This window comes from Culex quinquefasciatus, chromosome 3 (assembly GCF_015732765.1).
Source record: "Culex quinquefasciatus strain JHB chromosome 3, VPISU_Cqui_1.0_pri_paternal, whole genome shotgun sequence".
Lineage (NCBI taxonomy): Eukaryota > Metazoa > Arthropoda > Insecta > Diptera > Culicidae > Culex > Culex quinquefasciatus.
The window spans coordinates 45,428,231-45,452,597 of NC_051863.1; the positions used below are offsets into that span (position 1 = coordinate 45,428,231).

Genomic DNA, 24,367 nt, shown 5'->3' on the forward strand with positions numbered 1-24,367 from the left:
CTTGAACAGTTGAAAAAAACATGCAACATTTCGAATCTTTTGATACCCAAATTAGAAAATTTTAATACTTTCAAATAAATACGGTATTTTTTATTTTTTTTAAGCTTTATTACTTTGAAGCTTACCATATTATCAAAAAATATTTACTAAGAGGAATCTAGAAAATTCAACATAATTTGATTGGTTTTAGTCAATTTTAGAAATTTATTATATATAAGTAATCGTCCGTTATCGTCGATAAAATTATCGCCGATACACAGCAAAAAATCCGATGGTAAAATCGCATGCAAAAGCATGCACATCACCTTCGTCAAAATAAACACTTAATATTACACACTGCATGTACATTTTTTGCAAACACAAAAAAAAAAGTTGCAACCGATGGGATTCAAACCCAGCACCAACAGTAAGGACTGGCGCCTTAGCCCAGTCGGCCATCAGACCGATGAAAATCTGTAAGGATAAACGCAAATATGAGCTTGACATTTCGGTCAAGTAGGTTTCCCATACTGATGAGCTACATATTTCAGGGTGTAAAATCACATAAAATTGCATAAAATAATGCAATATTTATTTTACACCAGTGCCTTTAACACGCAGCTGGATTACTACTTTATTTGCTGTGTAGAGTTATCGGAATAACGATAACGATAGAATTATCGCTATCGTTATCGAACCTCGATAATTTAATCGTTAACAACCTTGATCTGAAGCATACTCAACGAAAAAGTTCTAAGTTCTTTGTCATATTGGTCATGTGTGACATAACCACCAGCACCTTTTCATGTGGCCAATTTACAAATTAGTCGAGCAACGAGTTGGAACATTTATTTACAAAAACATATTTTATGAATAGTTGTTTAGATTTTTGCAAATTTCAAGATTTTTTATTTTTTTAGCTATTACGATTTTTTATATTTTTTGAGCTATTATGTTACCCTGACAAAATACCCATTTCTTTATTTACCTCTTTTACTAAAAGTTGTAAAGTAAACTAAATTTATTCTTTTTATGGACTCAAAAAGATATCTTTGGAGCCAAGTGATGGTGATGGTATCTGGTTTTAGATTTATCAATCTCAATTAAGCTGACGATATCTCGGAAACTAGGTATTGGTTCATCTTTCAATGTAAAGTATAACTTTTGTGAAGGTCTACAAGTAGATCATATTCCTCATTATATATTTTGAAACAAAATTTTAAAATTTTTCTCATTTCATGTTTTGAAACAAACATTATTTTTATTGAAAAGATCAGACGATGATTTTTTTAAAGTCTCAGAGAGAATTTTTTGGATTTTTTCAGCTTATCAAAGTCTTTTAAGGATTGTTTTTTTCATCACGTATTTTTAAAGCATTTTTCTTTAAATTTCTGGAAATTATAACCTCAATGTGACTATAATTCCAACACGGTGCACTTTAAAAAAAAAATCGGTTCTTTTCGATTGCAAATTTCATTGAGCATTTAAAAATATTTTTTGACATTTTCAATATATTTCACAAAAACCACAAAAAAACATTGAATTCCATAAAACATATATGAAAGCAGGAAAGTCTTCTTGTCATTATCCATTATTATAGTAGGGTAGGGTAGTCATCAATGAGACACTTTTGGTTTTCAACTTTCAACGATTTTTCAGATTTTTTCATCAGCATTTTTTAATGAGCTTTTTGTTGCATTTTCTTTCTTTTACTGTGTTCTAACATTGACCAAAATATGAGATCGATCCGACATCTAAAGCCAGAGTTATTCAACTGTCTCATTGTAGACGCACTTGGCAGGAACAATGAGACAGCTGGGGAACAATGAGACACACTACGAAAATCAAGATTTTTCTAGTAAAACATCATGTTTTTGTATTGTTCCATTGCAGGTAACTTGCCTTGAACATTTTAGAGCAACTTTGCCAACATGAAACTTTAATTAACAAAAGTTATACTAAAAAGTATTTAAATTTTGTAAAATTCGTATATTAATACCAAATAACTTTGTATTTTTGGTTAAATGAAGTTAAAACTCTATAAATATGCCAAAAATCACTTCCAATTCATGTTTTACAAGATTTCCATAGATTTTGAAAAGTTTCATGAAGAAAAAACAAAGTGTCTCATTGTTACCCATGGGCCGAAAAGAGTGAGGAACAATGAGACAGCCCTGGATTCTGGGTATATTCAAAATTTTGGCCAAACCTAATAAAAGGACATTGTAGCCCAACTCATGCCCTGTGAAATGACGAAAGAAATTTGGAGAAACATTAGTTTCTGCGTTAATGGCAGCCTATGAGCAAAAATGTAATTTTTAGTCATAATTTACTTTAACACCCCAGAATCAAACATGTATGAATAACTTTTCAAGGGAGCGTCTATAACCAAAGCCACTATAATGGCAGACGTGTATCCAGTAGACACACCTTTACCCCAAATATGAGCCTGATTGGTTGAAACTACGACTTGTGAGAGCCATTTTATCATTGTTCCCCGTGTCTCATTGATGACTACTCTACCCTACATCTGAGAACTCCCGAAAATGCATTACCAAAAATATAGCCGCCAGCCCTACTGCGGTGTGTTAACCACAGGGAAGATTATATGAACGGATTAAGTTTCATAAAATCTACAGGGGAGGAGGGATGCGTGGACATACCGTAGCAAACGTGTTTAGTGTAATAATATTTAATTAAATGTTATCAAATAAAAGAATAAAATGAAAAGCATTATTTTATATATTAAATTACCTCAATAACCTGGAAAATGTTTATTTAATTATTAATGGAAATAAATCAAAGCTTTTATTTAAGGCAAGAAGAAGTGTAAGAATGTATGTCCCGCCCGTGTGGATCAATCGGACCGCACACTGGACTCACAATCCAGAGGTCGCCGGTTTGAATCCCGCGGCGGGCGCTCTAAAATTCTTTGTGTAAATATGGGTATTCGGCGCCGTCGCTCCGTGCCATACTTTCATACACTTAGGAGCCCAGGGCGGCGAAGTCCTTGTAGATAAAAGGAAGACACTAGTGGTTGGTACTAGCAATGGTGGCCGACAGCTATAAAGTCAACTTCGTTTTTTTTTTAGAAGTGTAAGAAACAACTACTTTGCCGAAGACATCAAATCAATCAGAAATGGCCATCTTAAGATACAGATTTTCATATTTTTACAAAAAAAAACTTTCCGGTAGAATTTTCTGAATTAAAACATAAAATTTTGAACAAAGAAGTCTTTAAAATTCAGCGAATTATAGCTTCAATGTTTAAAAGTTTGATTTAACATTAGGTTTTTTTTCTAAAAGACCATTTTTATAAGTGAGGAATTATAATGAAATCGACGTTTTTTTTTTAAATTGGCAAATTTTATCTTAAAAAAATAGTTTTACAAAAACCACCCTCGCTAAAGGTAAAACCTCTTCGCACAGGAACAAAAAATCCTCAAATAAATATTCAATTTTTATTTCCTCTCGAAAAAGAAAACACGAAACATCAGTAATCGAACCGAATTCAAATCAAGCCGACGCAAAAGTACGAAAAACGGAGGGAAGGGCATAAAAAATATGGTGTGTTCGTGTTTATAGTTTCAGTCTTCGCGCACAACAGAAAAAAAGGTAAAAATCACCTGAATCTTGGGCGGCGTAGGTGTGGCAAACGAAACAACAACAAAAAAAAATCGGAAGGAAAGTGTGGCGTCGACGATAGCAATCAACCCTCAGCAATAATGGCAACACTGTCTGCTGCTGGATGTGAAATGGTTAGAAGCTATTTATCAACACCGCTGTTCAGGTTGGACTTGGTCCTTGTCAAATGTAACTTGGCAGAGGGGGGGGTTCAAAAGGTGGTCAAAATCAATATTACAGAAATGGCTACTGAAAGTTGGATATTGTTGGCACTTTCAGTTGGGTGACTACACTACTGGCGGAATAATTGATGACTGGTCGCATTGGGCTGCGGCTTTTTGGAGGATTGACGTTCGACGACGCTTCTTGAGTAGTTTGTTTAAACCTTTTTCTCTACCTTCTTGAGACAGTCAACCGTTACACAATGTTGCATGGAATACATCATTATCATCGACAGAAAAGCAGAAATACTTTTTTCCTGATGGTGCACGCCATGTGAGCAATTGTGGGCACGTCACATATCCTGAAGATGTCGTTTTCTATCGCTAGGTGGCACACCGCACCTCAAAAGGGAGCCCAAATATAGACAAACACCGTTTACCACCCCCTGGCAACACCTCTCGAAAGTGTTCTTTGTGAGTCAGCTCGGACCACATTTTTATTCGAATATTTATTTTCTTTCACATTTCCATGAAAGTGTGGCGCCCGCGCTTGTTTTGACCTTTCGAAGATGCCCAACAAACGAAAACTGGTTGTTACCGTAGAAAACCATAAAAACTACAGAATATGTTTTTTTGTTTTTGAGCAGTTAAATCCATGGCACCCCAGCTCGGAGGGCACGTCGCCAAAAAATAAAATTTGTGTAGATTTTCAAAATGACATTTTCGAAACAGATTTACTTGCTTTTGTACGAACACAGTAAATTCTACTGTAACTCCATCTACAATCTTTTTCTCAACAACTCAGCTGGTATGGCACGTCGACAAACATGTAATTTTTTGAGGATTTTTATTTATTTCGAAACAGATTCTCTATTTCTTCAATTGCAACAGTAAATTGTACAGTAACTTTATCAGCAACCTTAATTAAACCTTCTCGGGGTTACAACCACCATAGAGCGAGTAATCCGCGCGCGCAAATAAACCAAAACCCCGGTTCCGTGTCCTTTGACGTACACAGGTGAGGGGCACCTTCTTCAAACGGTCCGTCAAAGGACCTCGGTGAAGTAAGGGTTGGGGTTCCCCCGCGCCGTAATTTATGCAAAAAACGAAACTATTGGCACTACGCCCCCCGGGGCATGGCCTTCCTCTAACGTGGGATTTCTGCTCCAGCGCCTCTGACGAGACAGGAGAAACCGGGACCGACGTTTTACTTCACCATCCGATAGAAGCTCAGTGGATAAGGCGGGAATCGAACCCGCGTCTCATAGCATCATCGGGATCGGCAGCCGAAGCCGCTACCCCTGCGCCACGAGACCCACACCGTAATTTATGCATTGTTTGTTAATATTGTCGTCGACGCCAACAACAGTGCCAAGCAGTGCTGCTGGTGGCATACATTGCGGGGTAAAGAGCGATTAGCGCACTCTGGCGGGAAGCACTGGTTTTGAGTGGAAAGGGGGAAGGATGGGAGGTAACTCCCACTCATACAGTCAAGTCGCACACAGAGAGAGAGAGAGTCGCGTTAATGGTATAATGATGGTCTTTTGTTTGCGCGTTTACAAATGCGATCATTATTTCAAGCGACTGCCTGGCCAGAGGTTAGTGCGGCTGCTTTGGTCCCAGGTTGTCTACCTTGAGGCGCGCAAGAATCAAACAGGACCAAGCTGGGGCCTTCAACCTTGCACAGAACAGGGGGCGGAGAACTTTCCATTTTCAACTGCATGAATGCTTCCATCTGTATTCAGGCACACATTCCAGTTTCTACTCGGACTTGGCCATTTGAAGTTCATTCCCTCATGAGGGGAGGACGTGGAGAGGAGGAGTATGAAAAACCTAGCAGGGCAAAAATATGAAAATTATTCTGCTAGTTACATCCTGCCCCCTTGGTTGCGCTCAGAATGCACACACCCGGGCGAAACTGGGTCACATCCTTCACCAACTTTGGTCGTCCCGTTTTACTCGGTTTAGACTTGCTTTAGACGACGGTCGACGGGTGGTGCATCCATCAACACTGGGCTGCTTTCATCAGTTTAGTGCCACTTGTAAATCTATGTTTTTAGTTACTGCCGATTAGGACAATTACAAGTGGTGGCTTTAAAATTTGGCTTTTAGAATAAATCTTCGTTAAAAAATTTTTGATTGTTATTTTTTCAGTAGAAACTTTTATTTTAATAAAAGCGATGGAAGTTTTCATTGAAAAATTCGTTAATTTTTTGTTGTATTTTGCATATTTATAAAATAAGTATACAGCAATTCCATTTCAAAAGAGCCTAAACCAAAAAAAAAAGTTCTCCGATCGGGCTCAAATTTTTTCTGGGGGTTCCTTGGCCAAAATAATTAGACCCGTATTTTTTTGTTTGGCCATTAGGGTGACCTACATCGTGCTAGGGTGGTTCGAAAAATGTCAATTTTCGTCATTTTTCCCAAAAACCTCTTTTTTCAAAAAATCATATCTCCACGCCATTTCATCCGATTTTAGCTGTCTTAGACGCAAAAGAAAGATGATGAGTTAGGCTGTTTGGTAAAAATAGTAAGAAGTTTCAAAAATCTAGCTTAACATTTAAAAAAGTCGCATGAAAACTTAAAATGGCGTTTTGACCGTGTCTGGACCAAAGAGCCTATGTCTGAAAATATTTTTATCGGATTCCTCGAAAAATTTCACATAACATATCAAACAATTGGCGATGTCGAACCGTACGTTTCGGAGACATGATTTTTTGAAAATAAAAGCTGGATATTTCGACGCGCAACGCGCAAAAACGGGAAAATGACGAAATCGGCAAAAAATCAACTTTTTCCACTAAAACTGCGATAACTTTAAAATTTCAGCGATGTAGGTCACGGAAATACGGATCTAATTATTTTGGCCAAGGAACCCCCAGAAAAAATTTGAGCCCGATCGGAGAACTTTTTTTTCGGTTTAGGCTCTTTTGAAATGGATTTGCTGTATAATTGTTTTTTAATTGCATTTAATTTAAAATTTAAAAATTCCTTTTAAAGTCTGATTTTTATCGAGATTATTTTTTTAGAATATAGAATTTAAAAATTTAAAAGCTAGAAATGTGACACAATCAAAATTTAAAAAATCTGTGGAGAATTTCAAACCAAAAAGAATTTAGGAATTTAAGATTTTAAGAATTTTAAGAATTTTCAGAATTTTCAGAATTTTCAAAATTTTCAGAATTTTCAGAATTTTCAAATTTTTAGAATTTTCAAAATTTTCAGAATTTTCAAAATTTTTAGAATTTTTAGAATATTGAGAATTTTCAGAATTTTCAGAATTTTCCGAATTTTCAGAATTTTCAGAACTTTCAGAATTTTCAGAATTTTCAGAATTTTCAGAATTTTCAGAATTTTCAGAATTTTCAGAATTTTCTGAATTTTCTGAATTTTCTGAATTTTCTGAATTTTTAGAATTTTTAGAATTTTTAGAATTTTCAGAATTTTCAGATTTTTCTGATTTTCTGATTTTTCAGATTTTTCAGATTTTTCAGATTTTTCAGAATATTCAGAATTTTCCGAATTTTCCGAATGTTCCGAATGTTCCGAATGTTCCGATTTTTCCGAATTTTCCGAATTTTCCGAATTTTAAGAATTTAAGAATTTAAGAATTTAAGAATTGAAGAATTGAAGAATTGAAGAATTGAAGAATTGAAGAATTGAAGAATTCTCGGATTAGTTTTCAAAAAGCCGTAAGAGCCATTGGTAAAAAAAGTCCTTTTTGCATCGGTATTTGACATACTTACGAAAAATTAATATCAAAAATGCTCAAGATTGTGCATCTACACGTCCTTCAAGTGCCCCAAACTTAAAATAAATGAAATTTTGTTTCATTTTCAAGAAAAACAAAAAATAGTGTAAGAGGTCACGATGGCTCTTACGGCTTTTTGAAAACTCACCCGAGAATTGAAGAATTGAAGAATTGAAGAATTGAAGAATTGAAGAATTGAAGAATTGAAGAATTGAAGAATTGAAGAATTGAAGAATTGAAGAATTGAAGAATTGAAGAATTGAAGAATTGAAGAATTGAAGAATTGAAGAATTGAAGAATTGAAGAATTGAAGAATTTAAGAATTTAAGAATTTAAGAATTTAAGAATTTAAAAATTTAAGAATTTAAGAATTTAAGAATTTAAGCATTTAAGAATTTAAGAGTTTAAGAATTTAAGAATTTAAGAATTTAAGAATTTAAGAATTTAAGAATTTAAGAATTTAAGAATTTAAGAATTTAAGAATTTAAGAATTTAAGAATTTAAGAATTTAAGAATTTAAGAATTTAAGAATTTAAGAATTTAAGAATTTAAGAATTTAAGAATTTAAGAATTTAAGAATTTAAGAATTTAAGAATTTAAGAATTTAAGAATTTAAGAATTTAAGAATTTAAGAATTTAAGAATTTAAGAATTTAAGAATTTAAGAATTTAAGAATTTAAGAATTTAAGAATTTAAGAATTTAAGAATTTAAGAATTTAAGAATATAAGAATATAAGAATATAAGAATTTAAGAATTTAAGAATTTAAGAATTTATGAATTTAAGAATTTAAGAATTTAAGAATTTAAGAATTTAAGAATTTAAGAATTTAAGAATTTAAGAATTTAAGAATTTAAGAATTTAAGAATTTAAGAATTTAAGAATTTAAGAATTTAAGAATTTAAGAATTTAAGAATTTAAGAATTTAAGAATTTAAGAATTTAAGAATTTAAGAATTTAAGAATTTAAGAATTTAAGAATTTAAGAATTTAAGAATTTAAGAATTTAAGAATTTAAGAATTTAAGAATTTAAGAATTTAAGAATTTAAGAATTTAAGAATTTAAGAATTTAAGAATTTAAGAATTTAAGAATTTAAGAATTTAAGAATTTAAGAATTTAAGAATTTAAGAATTTAAGAATTTAAGAATTTAAGAATTTAAGAATTTAAGAATTTAAGAATTTAAGAATTTAAGAATTTAAGAATTTAAGAATTTAAGAATTTAAGAATTTAAGAATTTAGGAATTTAGGAATTTAGGAATTTAGGAATTTAGGAATTTAGGAATTTAGGAATTTAGGAATTTAGGAATTTAGGAATTTAGGAATTTAGGAATTTAGGAATTTAGGAATTTAGGAATTTAGGAATTTAGGAATTTAGGAATTTAGGAATTTAGGAATTTAGAATTTAAGAATTTAAGAATTTAAGAATTTAAGAATTTAAGAATTTAAGAATTTAAGAATTTAAGAATTTAAGAATTTAAGAATTTAAGAATTTAAGAATTTAAGAATTTAAGAATTTAAGAATTTAAGAATTTAAGAATTTAAGAATTTAAGAATTTAAGAATTTAAGAATTTAAGAATTTAAGAATTTAAGAATTTAAGAATTTAAGAATTTAAGAATTTAAGAATTTAAGAATTTAAGAATTTAAGAATTTAAGAATTTAAGAATTTAAGAATTTAAGAATTTAAGAATTTAAGAATTTAAGAATTTAAGAATTTAAGAATTTAAGAATTTAAGAATTTAAGAATTTAAGAATTTAAGAATTTAAGAATTTAAGAATTTAAGAATTTAAGAATTTAAGAATTTAAGAATTTAAGAATTTAAGAATTTAAGAATTTAAGAATTTAAGAATTTAAGAATTTAAGAATTTAAGAATTTAAGAATTTAAGAATTTAAGAATTTAAGAATTTAAGAATTTAAGAATTTAAGAATTTAAGAATTTAAGAATTTAAGAATTTAAGAATTTAAGAATTTAAGAATTTAAGAATTTAAGAATTTAAGAATTTAAGAATTTAAGAATTTAAGAATTTAAGAATTTAAGAATTTAAGAATTTAAGAATTTAAGAATTTAAGAATTTAAGAACCGAAGAACATAAGAATTTAAGAGTTTCAAAATTGAAGAATTTAGGCCGTTGCAAATAGTTTTCAAAATTTATGTCATTTTATTGATATATTTTTTAGGAATTAATGTCAACATAAATTTTAACTCAAATGACACTTGACTAAACGAAACTATCAGAACTAATGTCAAATGTCGCAAAGAAGTATATTTGATTACACAACGGGTGACGTCTCTCACCAGCCTCCCCTGCTTGCAGCTCCTTTTATAGGTCATCATCGCATCGCTAATAAAGGTGTGTACACGCGTCAGGCAGCAGCCTGACATTACGCAACCACAACTTCTCTGGCGCAGCTGACCCTGGGCGGAGTGGTAAACAATTCTTGTTGTTGTCGCGCGCTGTCTCACAAACAAGTGGAATTGAGGAACAATTTTTTGCTGGTGGTGTCCCACAGACCGAGTTTCTAACTCTCGCCGCTTAAAAATGTGTGCGTCCAAGGGGACTTCTAGAACTCTTCCGAAAGGGCGGCAACGAAAACCGCCGCATAGAACGGCCGCCTGTTTGAATACCGTTTGAGAGTGAAATGCGGGCTGCAATTTTCTAAAACATGGCAAACTTAAACTCTGTTTTGCTTGCGGGTGTGGTTTATGGTAATCGTTTCGCACTGTCGTAAAGAAGGTAGATATGCAAGGCAAAAGTGCGCCTTCTCGAAATGGTGCACCAGCAATGCAGGTCACGGAGTGTGGGCTGGTGCATCATCCTTACGCACCAACATTCAGAACGCACGGTCGACACGTGAGGGAAGCACATTTGATTGCCACTTACAATCGAGCGGGGGGGCTTCCCAGGCCCGAGTGACTGACGCGGCGCTTTATGATGGCACTGCTGCCATATCCCAGAAAACGTCACACGTGTGCTGCAATCATCCTTCTAGGTGCTTCATAATGGAACTCAAAAGTGCACATTCTGCAGGACGATGTATTCATCGATAGTTGCCGGTGGTGCTGCCACAATGTGAAGGGTAGTCATTTTGCTTTTTTTTAACGCAACCTATCGAGCTTGCAATCCTGAACTATCCAGGACAAAGTTGGAAATTAATTTTCTTCCTTCATACACTCTTGCCACCCATCTCTGCTCTGTACCTACAATGTTTATAGAGATATTGTATCGCATTTAATTTTTTTATTTTTCCGATATTGGTAATACTTCCGTACACAACGCCGATGTTGTTGATGATGCAAGCTCTGCTGCTGACAGGAGCGAGATCTGTGTGTTATTGTTTTTTCCCTCCCTGTTTGATTCATTGGGATATTCACTTCGGAAGGATAACGATACCAGGGCAGGCAACAATCTATCCTGCGGTTATGTATGGACGTACAGCTTTTAATCGAACGCGACGTTGGCAAAGTTTGCATAAGCGTGATTAGTTCCGGTTATGTCTCCAATGTTTGTATGAAATGTAATAAATAATTGCACTTGACATAAGAGTTTCAGTGAATTTATAACTTATCTGTTCTTGTGGGTCTAGTGGGTTCAATTAATTTATCACTTTGACATATTTATGATTTTTTTGTCGATTTTTTTTTTTAAATGTATTTATTATTTTTTTCAAGGTTTGTTTAGATTGTTTTTTTTAACAAACAATATCTATTACCCTTCTACTGTACAAAAACTATTTAATTTATAGGTGATCAAACGTAAAAAAACCGGGGGTGCTTGATATTAATTTAACCAGTTGCAGGTAAGGAATAAAGAGCTTAATTGATATAAACGAGGATAATGTTTGTATAGCCGATTTAACTCGTTCATTATCTCTTTCGAAATTACGTTATGTTTCGATCAACCAAAACCCAATTAATTAAGTGAAAAGGCAGATTTTTTCAAATACACTGTTGTTTTTTAAACTCGCTTTTACCATAAAAGCAAAATACGACTCGGAAAGTTCAAATTGGAATAATTTTCAAAATTAGCTATCTAACCTCAATCTCGTGATTTCAATCCGGATCTCAGAATTATATATGAAAATGGCATCCTGACTCATGAAGCTGTACACCAATCGATAAAACTTTTGATTCTTTACCCCTTAGTGACTTCACTTTTACCAAAAATGATAAATAATCATAGAGGATTTGCAGCAAAGCTAAAAGACGCATGTCGCCACCTATGAACAAATAGCATAAACCTATGATTTTTTGAAAAAATGTGTTTTTTCCTTCATAATCAACATTTTTATAAAACATTTGCCGGATTCGGATGAGAAAAATTATTTCCAACAATTTGGTGTACAACTTCCCAATATTTGTTTGATGTGTCTATGAGAAAACTGTAAATTTAGAAAAAGAAAGTAATTTGGACTATTTGGCAAGGAAGTCGGTCAAAAATCAATAAAAATTGTTGAATATACGTTAACACATCTGTTATCAACAATATAACTGTTTATTTCATTGATATATACGGGGATTTTGTTCTTCAATCCAGCAGAAAGGAATACGATTTTTGGCAAGTAACCTCATTTTGGCGCCACCTACATTTGAAACACAGTCGCGCTGCAAAACCTCAATTCTAAAATTAAAAAAATCGCTTTCTATTGAGGTTTTGCAGCGCGACTGTGGCATAAACGAATCGAATGATGTATAAATCATAGGAGATGAGTTATTTTTTCCAGCTTTTTTCCTCGAATTTCCCAAAACAACTCTTTTGAAAAATTGATTTAATAAGATTTAATTGATTGATAATGCTCTTTATGAGTGTATTGTTAATAGAACAAACTATTAGAGTCATATTACAGCATAATTACAATAATTTTCTTAAAAAATGACCAGTTATTCGAATTTTTCCAAAGAGTTCAAAAAAAATCACCAAAAAGCATTTTTAAGATCAATATTTTGGTCAAACAGGAAGAAAAGTAATGTTTAAACCCTTTTACATTACATTTGATCATTACTTTCAACTTTTGCAACATTTAACTAAAGTTATTAAAAAAAATCGATCATCTTTTTAGAAAAATCTCTTAAATAAAATACCAGGCACAATTAATCACTACAAATCACCACGCATTATGATCGTTAGCGAAACTGCCACACTTTGCAATACCCAACATTTCTGAAAATGTTTGATTTTTCATTATAAACGCATTTTTCCCTTAAAATTGCTCAAACTGTATGGGGGCTGTCATCCCGAACGTCGCTGGAACAGCAGCGAACCTACCGGAAAAAACGTCGTCGAATTCTTCAATTGCAATTCGCGATTAAAAGCTTCATAACTCTGATAGATGGCGCAAAGCATTGAATAATGACTATTCAAATTTTCGCTGTTCAGTTATAAAGGAATGCAAACTTTAATTGAATTTACAGCTCTTAGAACAACTTTTGAGAAAAAAAAATCAAGTAGTACGAGTGTAAACTTTTTGCCCTCTATAAATTAACGCAATGAAAAAGATTTTGAAAAAAAAATGAAAAAAAAATATTGTTGCAAATGATAGAAAAACCAAAGTTAACAAAGTATCAGCTCGTTTTTTTGCTCAAAAGGTGTTATGAACGCTGGAATTTATCAAAACAGAATTCGCATACATAACCTCAAAGGGCATCTCAATCGACATCCTTCGCTCTGTTCTACTACTCAACACTAGACGTCGCATGTCGTTTAGCTTATGAATGCCAATTCGCGAACACTCCGGTACGGTATGTCCACGCATCCTCCCTGCCTTGTAGATGCTGTGAAATGTGATCAATTCTTAGAATTCTCTCTGTGATAAACACAACGCAGTAGGGCTGGCCGCTTTAATTTTTGTTGTACATTTCGGGCGTTCTCGGATAAGAAAAGAGCTTGGGCGTTATCTTATCAAAGCCTTTCCAGCATGCTTTCATCGGACTGGCTGCGTTTGTGTTAGATTAGAAAACTTTTGCTCTACTTTTGAATTATTGCATATTATTTGAATTAACCGCAAAAAAAAAAAACTAATTCTTAAAATTCTAAGAGTCGTATGTAAAATGAGTGCGTTTGAGAATGAGAAAAGGTTAATGTTTAATTCCACTTTTCAAAAAATACGAAACCAAGCACTGATGAATACTCGTCTTACACTCCCTCAAACCGAATCCCACCGAATTGATAATGACACTCAACCCTCATCGATTCACACTATCTTTGTTACAGCACCAAGTGTTCATAGGGGGAAAAAATAACAAAATAGTTTCGTACCCGCATCCTCCCACCCAAAACACACACACACACACGGCTGTGCCCGTGTAACCCAAATTCACAACAAAAATATCATCATACATATTCAAATAGAGCAGGTTTTTCGGGGGAGGTGGTTCGAGACTACAATCATTATTGTTACTATTTGCGCGCAATGTACGACTCTCCCCACACACAAAAAAAAAGTGATGGTGTCCATGGCGTAACACACACCGGGACACATAAAAACATTCCTGAAGGGAGGAGGGGGGAGGTGATTCACATTTACATACATGCCAGCCCCCCGCTTTTAGTTTTGCATAAAACGAATATGTTCCAAATAACGACCAGACCCCCATATCGATACCCGGAGCAGTTAATGGGAGTCGCACCGTGCGATTGCTTCACGCCCCATCGGAGAATCGTTTTTTTTTTTCGGGACAAGTGAATTCCCCCTCGTGATAGAAGCCGAAAACAACCCTCATCACACATCGTGCGAGGGGGTGGTGGTGTTGCAAGCAGTAAAATCAAAGGAAACCCCCCCTCTTTTTTATTTCCCAACTCTGCTGCTATCCCCCTTAAAGACACCCGCTGCAAGGACACCGTCTGTGGCGGAATGACTTTCCAGAAACTATCGGCACTTGGGGCAAGATTACGTTATGGATGGCGGCATCCACACAGGATGTTTCGTGTGGCAAGGTGCAGCGCAGAACGGGGTGCGCCCGTGTTAATGGCTTTGGGGGTGGGGCAAAGGGGTTGGAACCCATCAGCAATAATCATTAGTTGTCGCGACCCACATTATTCAACTGTCCAGTCCGGGGGTTGCACCCCGGCTGTAGATCGCCCCTCGTCAGTGTCATTATCGAACGTGATAGAGTTATATTTGTTGACATTGTCGTCATCATTGTCAACCAAACGACCAGCCGTTCCTGCTCCCTACCTCGGCTAGCACACATGCACCACACCACACGTGTGTCGTGATGGTTGCCCATCACGGACCGTGTGTCCTCCTGTGTGTACGTACGTACATAGGTGAACGATAGCGCAGAGTAAATGAAAGTTTATGGTGCTGCATGGGTGTCCTTTGCTCACCTTCAAACGGTACAATGTTAGCTTTGAAGAGCTTTCTTTGTTTGACTAAGATCTAAAAATACTGGATGTTCTTAAAAAGAACGCAGCCTTGTTGAATTGTAACCATAGATATTGAGTGCACTTCCTATCATTAGAAAAACAAATACCTTACCCTCGAAACCCTGCAATTAGCACTTAAGCGAAAATTATGTGTCATTTCAGGGTGATTTTTCTATAAAAAATAATAATACCGCCAGTCAGAACTATCTTTTTATACATCGATAGAAATGTTTCAAGATATCAGGATCTGAGAACAAGGAGAATTCTTCGAGAACAATACCTTATTGGTATTTGAGCTAATTTTGTACAAAATCGGGTAAGGTTGCTTTTTAGCACTGAAGTTTGTATGAGAAAAATCGCGAAAATATATGGAGAAAAGCTTCAGGATTCCGTAGTCAGGTGGCGCAAATCTCGTCTAAATATGTAGGGGAGAGTGAGGACACTTGATCCCAAGCCGATATTTCGTCAGCATGTGGGTAAAAAAATTAGCTTTATTCTAGAGATTTTTGCGAAATCGACTCAAACGCATTGTGGAACAATGAAAAAATATTCTAAAAAGTACTGCAAAAAACCTTAAAGAGATCTTTTTTTCTTTTTTTGATATGTATAGAAAACACTTGATTTATTTAAAAAAACATCTTTTATACATGAATTGTTTGATATCAATCTTATCAACTACAAAACCCACACGCATTTGACGTTAAATTTATCGTCAAACTATTTTTAAAAATTATTGTTTAAAAAAGTGCAATATTGACAAGAAAAGTGCTTGGGGTGTAATCTAATCACAAGACTTTCCAGCATGCTTTCTTCGGACTGGCTGCGTTTGTGTTAGATTAGATTAGATTAGAACACAAACGTTCAGGCTTTATGTGAAATTGCTGTTACTTATAGATAGGGTTAGTGAAATTTCACGATTTCGCGGACAGCGTGAAATCCGCGAAATTTGGCTTTTTCCGCGAAATCCCGTGAAATTTTATGTTTGTGTGAAACTGCAACGATTTTTCTCAAAAAATTTTATAAAACTCAAATAGGAATGAAAATAATCTTAAGAACTAGAGTAGAATTAAGCAAGTGGATACCCTTGTTCAATTACTAATATAGGGTTATTGAAGTTTGTCGATTTCGCGGATGGTGTCAAATTCTTGAAATTTATCAATTTTCAGCAATATATATTTTTTTATATGAGATCGTAATAAATATTTCTACCACAGAGGTTATTTATGTAATTTCAATTGATAAGCTAAGTTTGAACCATTTGAAGAATTATTCAGATTTTTCAGTTTTTTAGAAACTAACTAAATTTAGTATTATTTTCATTCGCTGTTTTTAAAAAAATTTCTACTATTTTATTTGAAAAGTATAATTTCAAAATCCACAGCACCTAAAAGGACCTAATAAAAACAAGTTATGAATAGCAGAAAAATAATTTCAAAAGAGATTTAAAGATTCAAGATTTGTTCAAATCAAAATAAAATGGAGAGTATTTTTTAACTTCAAAATCACATTTGAAAAACATTTCAGATTTTTTTCAGAGTCCTGTTTAATTTTAACGTTATTTGATTATTTGGGTGGATGATTCCCGTGAAAGTTAAAAAATTCCACCTATTTTGTTTTCTGTTCTCATTTTGATTGCAAATTTCGATTTTGTTACAAATTATTGTATTTTTGTCAATTGAATTAAATTAACTTTTTGAAATGAAATGAATTCCTTAAAAATTATTTTGATTGGGTTAAATGTCGCAGAAAATTCAAACTATTTTATTCATTTTGGCTGGACAAGATTGTCAAATCTTGCTTTGATATGAAATTCAAAAAAATGTAAACTGATAAAACAGAAGAAAATCAGCTAAAACTTTTTAGCTTTATTCGTTGAATATTAAAAAAGCAGTTCAATAAATGAGAATAGTTACGCATGCCCTACATTATGTTTCAAAATATATAAAGAGCCATAAACTAGTTGAGAACTTTTTTGAAAATCGGGAGATTTCACGTTCAAATTTAGTGAAGTTTTTTTAGTTTAGTGAAGAATAATGTATAATGAAGCTTAAAGAGTAGTTTCTGTGATTTGGACTTAAGATTTTCAGAGTTATTTTAACGTTTTCCACGTTCCGCGAAATTTGCGTGAAATTTGGTGTTTTGAATTTGAGGTCCCCGTGAAATTTGCTATTTTCGAGCGTGAAAAATCACTAAGCCTACTTATAGAATATCAATACCCCAAACATTTTGAAAATGCCGATTCAAAATATTATTGCAAAACGCTTGGCATTACTCGAAGAGTTCCTCTGATTATATACCCTTATCAGCTAAACAAAGATGAATGTTTAAGCATTCAATTCATGCAAAAAGTTCATAGTTTTGTGAGTTATGTGCGCTACAAAAGAAGGGTATCAAGTCTCCCCTCTCTCCCCTGCAAGTGTGAGATTCTTGTAGGAAAAAAAGTGTTTAAAAAAATATCTATCACGCCCAATTTTAAGATTGAATTGAAAAAATCACCTTGTGCGAAAAAGTCATGTACTGTTTTTATATACACAAAAAGCAGTTGCAGCTTACGGGATCCAAACCCAGCACCAACAGAGAGGACTGGCGCCTTAGCCCGCTCTGCTATCAGACCAGTTGAGTATGGAAAGGTTAAACGCCTGAGCCTGAATTTTCGGTCAAGTAGGATTCCCGTACTGGTTGGCTACATATTTCTGGTTGTAATATTACATAAAATTTTATCAAATAATGCAAAAAAACAAAGAAAGCCTTATTATTGAAGATAGAAAATTGCTGGAAATTTAATGATTTCAAAAAAAAATTGTATGTGCAGTTATCTACAAGAGAGATAAGGGTGCGTTCTTAAATTTAAAAAAATGCTCTCTTAGAAAAACAAGAAAGGGTGCCGGCAACTCAGGAAGTTAGTGTCTTTATTTCCTATTCCGAAATTGTCGAAATTACGGACCCAATCTTGCATTGATATGATTGTAAAAATAGTCAAACGTTGCTGTAAGTAATGTTGTATACTGTACTTTTAAGGGGATGTGTGCTGCCCATGTTCGCATAAATGTCCCATATGCAAAAACAGCAAGCTGAGAAAAACGCTAAACAAGTTTGTCCCACACATAAGGCTACGTGTTAAGTTTTCACGAAAAAACTGGACTTCCTCCTGATTTCTAGAACAAAGTACTGGATGTTATAGGCTCTTTTGAAAGAGCACACGATTTTGAACCAAACTGCATCAATAACTCAAAAGTGACGAAAATGCATATGGGACATTTATGCGATCATGGGCAGTGTGTGTGTGTGGTCCAATCCAATACCCGCTGACCGGCAGCGAAATTATGGGAAAGTATAATTTGTACCAGACTTGGGTTATGCAGATACAGGTTATCCCAGTCCTGGTGACAACCCTCGAAAGATATGTAGATTTGCAAATCATAATACTGAAAAAAAAACGCCGACGTGCCTTCTAAGCGGCTGTGTTATAGTAATGGCTCATCTCTTTAGAAATAGGGGTTTCAAATTAAAACAATGGTTTCTAAATGTATTTTTAGTATTCAACTAGTAAAATTAAGCCAGTCACGTTGGTATTCCGCAGAAATTAAGTGAAAATACAAATTTTGACACATATGTGTTGTTTGGCGTTGAACTCTTCTCATCGATTGTGCTGCCATCTGGCTTTCAATGTTTTCTGTGATCAACAGGTGAGCACATGCGCAGAGCGTCTTCGAACCAGCTGATTCGTGTTTCAGCAACATGCCATTCGCGCTGTCCCAATTATCCAGGACTGCAACCCTCGTTCGTTCGCTTCGTTTGTGATACTTGTCATTTGTGATTTTGTTTGGCGGTTAAAGAAAGAAAACATGCAACACCTACCTGTACGTCGAAGTTATGCGGCTGCTGGAGCAGATTCGCAGGAGACTCAATCTGGTTCGGACCCTGGCCGGGTTGGCTAACCATTTGGCTCTAAAACGGAATCAAAACACCATTCTTTTAGCAAAGTCAACAGACGCGGATCGCCCAAACCCACAACCCACCTGCGTAATCTGCGGGATCCCGCCCACGCCGTTCATCACGTGGCTCTGCATCTGGTTCAGCTGGTTCATCTGGTTCATCTGGCTGAGCTGGCTCATCTGGCTCATCTGGTTGATTATCTGGGGGTGGTACGAGCCGAGCGCGGCGGCAGCCGCCTGCTGGGCCACGTCGTTCGCTCCGCCGGCGGCACCGGCACCGACTGCGGCAGCAGCAGCCGCAGCGGCCGCCGCCGAACCGAGCATGTGGTGCAGCGACGGGTGCTGCGGGAAGCCGGACCCGTGGTGGGACGGCGCGTCCAGCAGGGTGGAGCCGCGCGGCATTTGCTCCTCCGCGGGCGATGGCTGGCGGGAGCCGGGAGTGCGACTGGAAAGTGGGAATTTGCCGTTAGTGAGAAATCTTTCACCAAAAGGAATCTTAAAAGACTTACTTAAATCCCTTGTCGTCATCAATTCCGTTCACGATCACAACTCCGTTTGTCGAGTTCACTTCCTCCTTTTTCAAACCGTTCGATTCGAATGGCGAGTTGGCTTTATCTTTATCGTCAGATGTCTGAAACGGGAAAAGGAAGCTTTCATTAGTATTATGGAAACTACACTTAAATTTTGCACCAAATTAAGATAATATTTACGTAACTTACGAAGCTTACTTACAGTCTAAATATTGATTCGCTAAACAAGTTCCAGAGTTTAAGACAAACCACAAGAATTGTGTAAAACTTAAATGAAATTTGAGGATCTCCAGCTTAAATCTTGATTCTTTCTATTTTCTGATTTCTGCATCTGCACCTGTGATAGCTGGCTGTGATTCAACCATCACAGTTGGCACACTTCTCAAATGCCTTCTGCCGATTTTGCTTACGCACATTTGCTTCAGCTTTATTTTTTCTAAATATTTCTAAATCTTTCCAAACTCGGCAATATGAAGATCGTTCCAAAAATTTAAAGATTATTTTTCAGTCAGACGACAGATAAGGTTGAATGAAAAACATTCCGACAGTGCTCTTTGCCTTTCTGGTCATGTTAGCAACCCCCTTGCAGCAATAGTTATTTCGTAGGGCAGAAAATCATTTTTTCAAACAATTTAAAGACCGAATCGTAAAATGGCAGGAACTTGCCAAAATGAATGGATTGATTGAAACATAGAAATGCAAATGCCTTAAACGGCAGAAATGCCCATTCAGCAGACGAAAAAAAATACATATTATTGATATCAAATAAATGGAAGGCACCATTCGGCAGACAAGGGCAGAAAGAGTTGTTTGGCAGAACTAAAAAAGATCACCCAGAAGTATCACACAGAAGTAAGTAAGTATTACTAAAGAATCAATGACGTTTAAACGGCAGATTCCTAAATTTTTTTTAACGACAGAAAAATCAGAAACTTATTTATTCGGCAGAATGGCACTTCGGCAGATTATTATAATAAAAGATGCGGGCAAATTTACCATTGGGTAGACTAAGGCAGTAAGAATTATCCGGCAGATTTGTTCACAGCAGAAGTTGTCATTCAGAAGCCACCAAACTGGAGAGCCGAATGATATAAGGCAGAAAAATAAACAGCAGAAATTGTTCTTCGGCAGACATAAATTACTGCCGAATATAATTTTGTGCCATTAACTAAGAACAATTTTCTTTTTTTTTTTTGTAGAATAACTATTTCTGCCATTTAATCGTGTCTGAATAACCGTTTCTGCCATTTGATTTTTTCTTTCAAATTCTATTACAAGGTACCCAAAAAAAAGATTTTTCGCTTCCGAAACTGTACTTTGGCAGATTCCCATTGAAAAAGCAGAAATCAATTCGGCAGAATTCTATCAAATCGAAATATAACGTATTGAAAAGTAATGTCACAACATAAATTACTGTTAGCCAAAAAAATTAAAAAGCAGAATTTTTTATTCTACGAAAAATGCATAGTAAATGGCAGAAAACAGCAGAAATAAATGGCAGAAGCTGTACTGTATTCGAACTCCCATTGCAACAGCTTTTTTTACGATTTAAACTGCTTCGGCAGATTTCCAACGAATCGCAAAATTGAGAAAGGGACCATCCATAAACCACGTGGACACATTTTTGGAAATCTCAACCCCAAATTTTCATCAAATCGAAACATAAAGGAACGTCGAAAATGATAATTCAGCTGATTCCTATCGAATCGAAAAAATAAAAAAGGCAGAAAACACCATGGCAGAAAACACCATGGCAGAAAAATGAGCTAAATTTTGATTATTTTTTTGTTTTTGTTTCATTGTTCAAGGCAGACATGCTAATTCGGCAGATTAATTTTCAAATAAAAGTACGGCAGAAATGGCCTCTAAGCAGACAAAAAAATGCAAGAAAAACTTGGCGGGAAATGGCCAAAAGCAGAAATTGTAGGCAGAAAATCATTCGTTAGCAAATTGGACGGTCGAACGATTGAAATGACAGAAAAATTAAACTGAAAGAAATTGTCCTTCGGCAGATTTTCATCGAAAAAGCTTTCATAACGGCAGAAATGATCATTCGGCAGATTTAACAGAAAAAAATGCATAATAGTCAGCGCAATATCATTCGCCAAAGTGCCTGGAATTGTTAACTCGTCAGATTTTGATCAGAATGAAAAATAAACAAATGGCAGAAAAAAACCATTCCCAGGCAGACGGAAACATCTTGGGAATAACATTTTTTGATGTTTGAAAATACTTGGCCAATAATATTTTATGTTATTTATAAAAGGATTTGTTATTCTTCGTTATTTTTTTGTTGTTATTGGATTGTTAATGTAATAACAGACTAGTTATTCTTCGAACAAATCTTTGTTTATTATTTTTTGTTATTTTAACAACTAATCCTATCATCCTAATAACAGTTGGAGTTATTCTTCCATAACAAAAAATGTTATTCCCAAGTTGTTTTGGCTTTCAACCAATATAAGTCCAAAAACAAATTTTGTTATGATAACATAAACTGTTATTAAACTGTTTTGTAAAAAAAAATTTAAGAAGATTCCATAACATTTTCTGTTATTTTAACAGTATTTGTTATTGAAATGGCATGAATTTTGTTATTACCGTCTGCCCGGGTTTGGCTGAAAAGCTCAATAGCAGGAATAGATATTCTGTTGAAAAAATAAAATAATCCAAGAACAAAAAAGCGGCAAAAATCGGCAGTTAAGCTTAAGGCGAAACGGGAGCTAGAACCAAATTTTGTCGTGATTTGGCGCATCTAACTTTTTGATTTTTTAAAAATCGATTTCAACGAATTTCAAAAAACCATGACCATCACAATGTTGCCCATATTCTAACGGATCACTGTAAAAAAAATCAAGTCTCTAAGTCAAAATATGAACAACTAGTTTAGTTTTTCAGTTAAACTCACGATTTTTATACTTCTCCATACGATTCCCATGGACTTTGGTGAAAATCAGAGGAGCGCAATTCCACCCAAGTTTTTGGTAATATATTCCATTATTCAGCTATATTTTTATATACCGTTAGATTCGTTAGAATGTAACGAACACGGTGGTATATATAAATCAATAGTTCACTAACTTTTATAACACACTTTTTGATTACCAAAAAAATAATCAAATATTTGCTTCTCGCGCAACGCAACGGGCAACGAATCAAAGGAGAAACCTCAGAGACAAAAAACTCCCGTGTGCCGTGGCGAGGCGCGTGGATTGTGCTGGCCGCACGCACACACTCTCATGGCGCGCAAGCACTTATTTTGAATTCATTCCTTGATGTGTTTGATTTTGAAATTATATTTTTTTTATTTGGGGATATTGCGAGGTTCTGATATTTTTAATTACTACTTTTAATTATTACTAATTTTATTTACTAATTTATTATTGCTTCATTCCTTTGTATCTAAACAGAGTATAATTAACAAATACAAATCAGGACTGAAAATATCAACATTCAAATGAATAGAATGTGATTATTATTTTAGTTAGACCAACTAAAGAATTGAAATTGGACTTTATCAAAGTCTTTGTTATTTTGAATAAAAAAAAAACAGTTGAAAATTTTCTTGGCTAAAAAGGCTAGTATGAATTTCAATGAATGAACTTATTTTGTAAATTCTCAAATTTTCATAGAATATTGTATATAATATCTAAAGTGAAAATACATACAAAATATCGCTTCGATAAAAAAACGATGCTTTGAGAAAATTTGAATATTTTATAAAATGAAACAAGAATAAAGTGAAAATGCTCACAAAATTTAACAAAACTCATATTTCAAATTTTAAAAATTAGAATATTTTCAAAAAAATACGTTATTTTGAGAATAATTTTGTATTTTTCGAAAAACTAACTCTAATAAAGTGAAATTGCATACAAAGTTTCGCTACATTTAAAAAATACAATATTCTGTAAAAATTTGAGCATTGTTCAAAATTGCCCCAATAAAGTGAAAACGCTTATACAATTTTGCTTCCTTCAAAAAATACAATAATTTCAGTATTTCTTAAAAAAAAACTCTAATAAAAATAAAATGCATACCAAATTTCGTTCATTGAAAAATACCGTCCGTGTCTGTCGCGGGTGACCATGAACAGCCATGATAGATGACGACCAACTTTTTTTCGTAAAATCGCGATAACTCGTGATGTTTGTAAGCAACCCCTTTATGTCTATATATCAAAATTTTTGTAATTGTCTGCTCAACAACTTTGTAGAACATTGTTACACTCTAAAAGATAACCCTGCAAAGTTAGAAAAAACACGAAATTTCAAAATGAAAATTTTTGTTCTAAATGAAAAAATGACCCTTCTGAGTCAATGTAGATTCGAAAAGAACATTAAATTTCCCATAAAATGAGAAGTTCCATATTTTTTTACAGTCGAGTAACGGAAAATGGGAGAATTTTTAAAACTTTTTCAGTGTTTTTTTCGATGAAAAATACGTTTTTTTCGGAATTTTGAGTACGCCATCAAATTGGGCGTCTAATTTTTCATAAAAGTCCCTTCGACACCAAATTTCTATCTCATCACCGTTTCAGGCTGCAAATGATTGAAAATCATCTCTTTTTTCGCATGTTCAAATATGGAAGGGGTCGTACGACCCCTCCGTCACGAGATATCAAAAAACGGACCTCGTTTTCGTGTTCAGGGACAAAAGTTACCCCTTAGGACATAGTTTCACGCAAATCGAAGAGGGGTCGGGGCAACTTCTGTGTGAGTTGGCAGAGAATTACCCTTACACTCTAATACATATCAAAATCAAATAATTCGCTCTACAGCATTGCCTTGGCGTTCTCGATTGCGAGATTCCTACTCGAAACTAGGTGTCCGAAGGCTTGATTGTTGAGGCAATTGCAAACCTCTTTATACACCTTAGCTTCCATCCACCCCGGGATTCGAACTGATGACCTTTGGATTGTGAGTCCAACTGCCTACCAGCGACTCCACCGAGGCAGGACCCAGGGAGACGACTCCTACACCTGGACTGAGCTAACGACCTAACCCTTTAGGTAAGACCGG

General features: G+C 34.6%; 1 protein-coding gene across 2 annotated transcripts in view; it reads right to left on the reverse strand.

Moving 5' to 3' along the window:
• LOC6050340 (maternal protein pumilio) overlaps positions 1-24,367 on the reverse strand; it is a 236,149-nt gene that overhangs the window by 158,107 nt on the left and 53,675 nt on the right. For both annotated transcript variants that reach the window (XM_038262706.1, XM_038262705.1), the window contains exons 8-10: positions 19,326-19,447; positions 18,901-19,261; positions 18,740-18,829 (exon numbers count right to left, since the gene is read on the reverse strand). In XM_038262706.1, the coding sequence (XP_038118634.1) occupies positions 18,740-18,829; positions 18,901-19,261; positions 19,326-19,447 (573 nt within the window). The remainder of the gene's footprint in view (positions 1-18,739; positions 18,830-18,900; positions 19,262-19,325; positions 19,448-24,367) is intronic.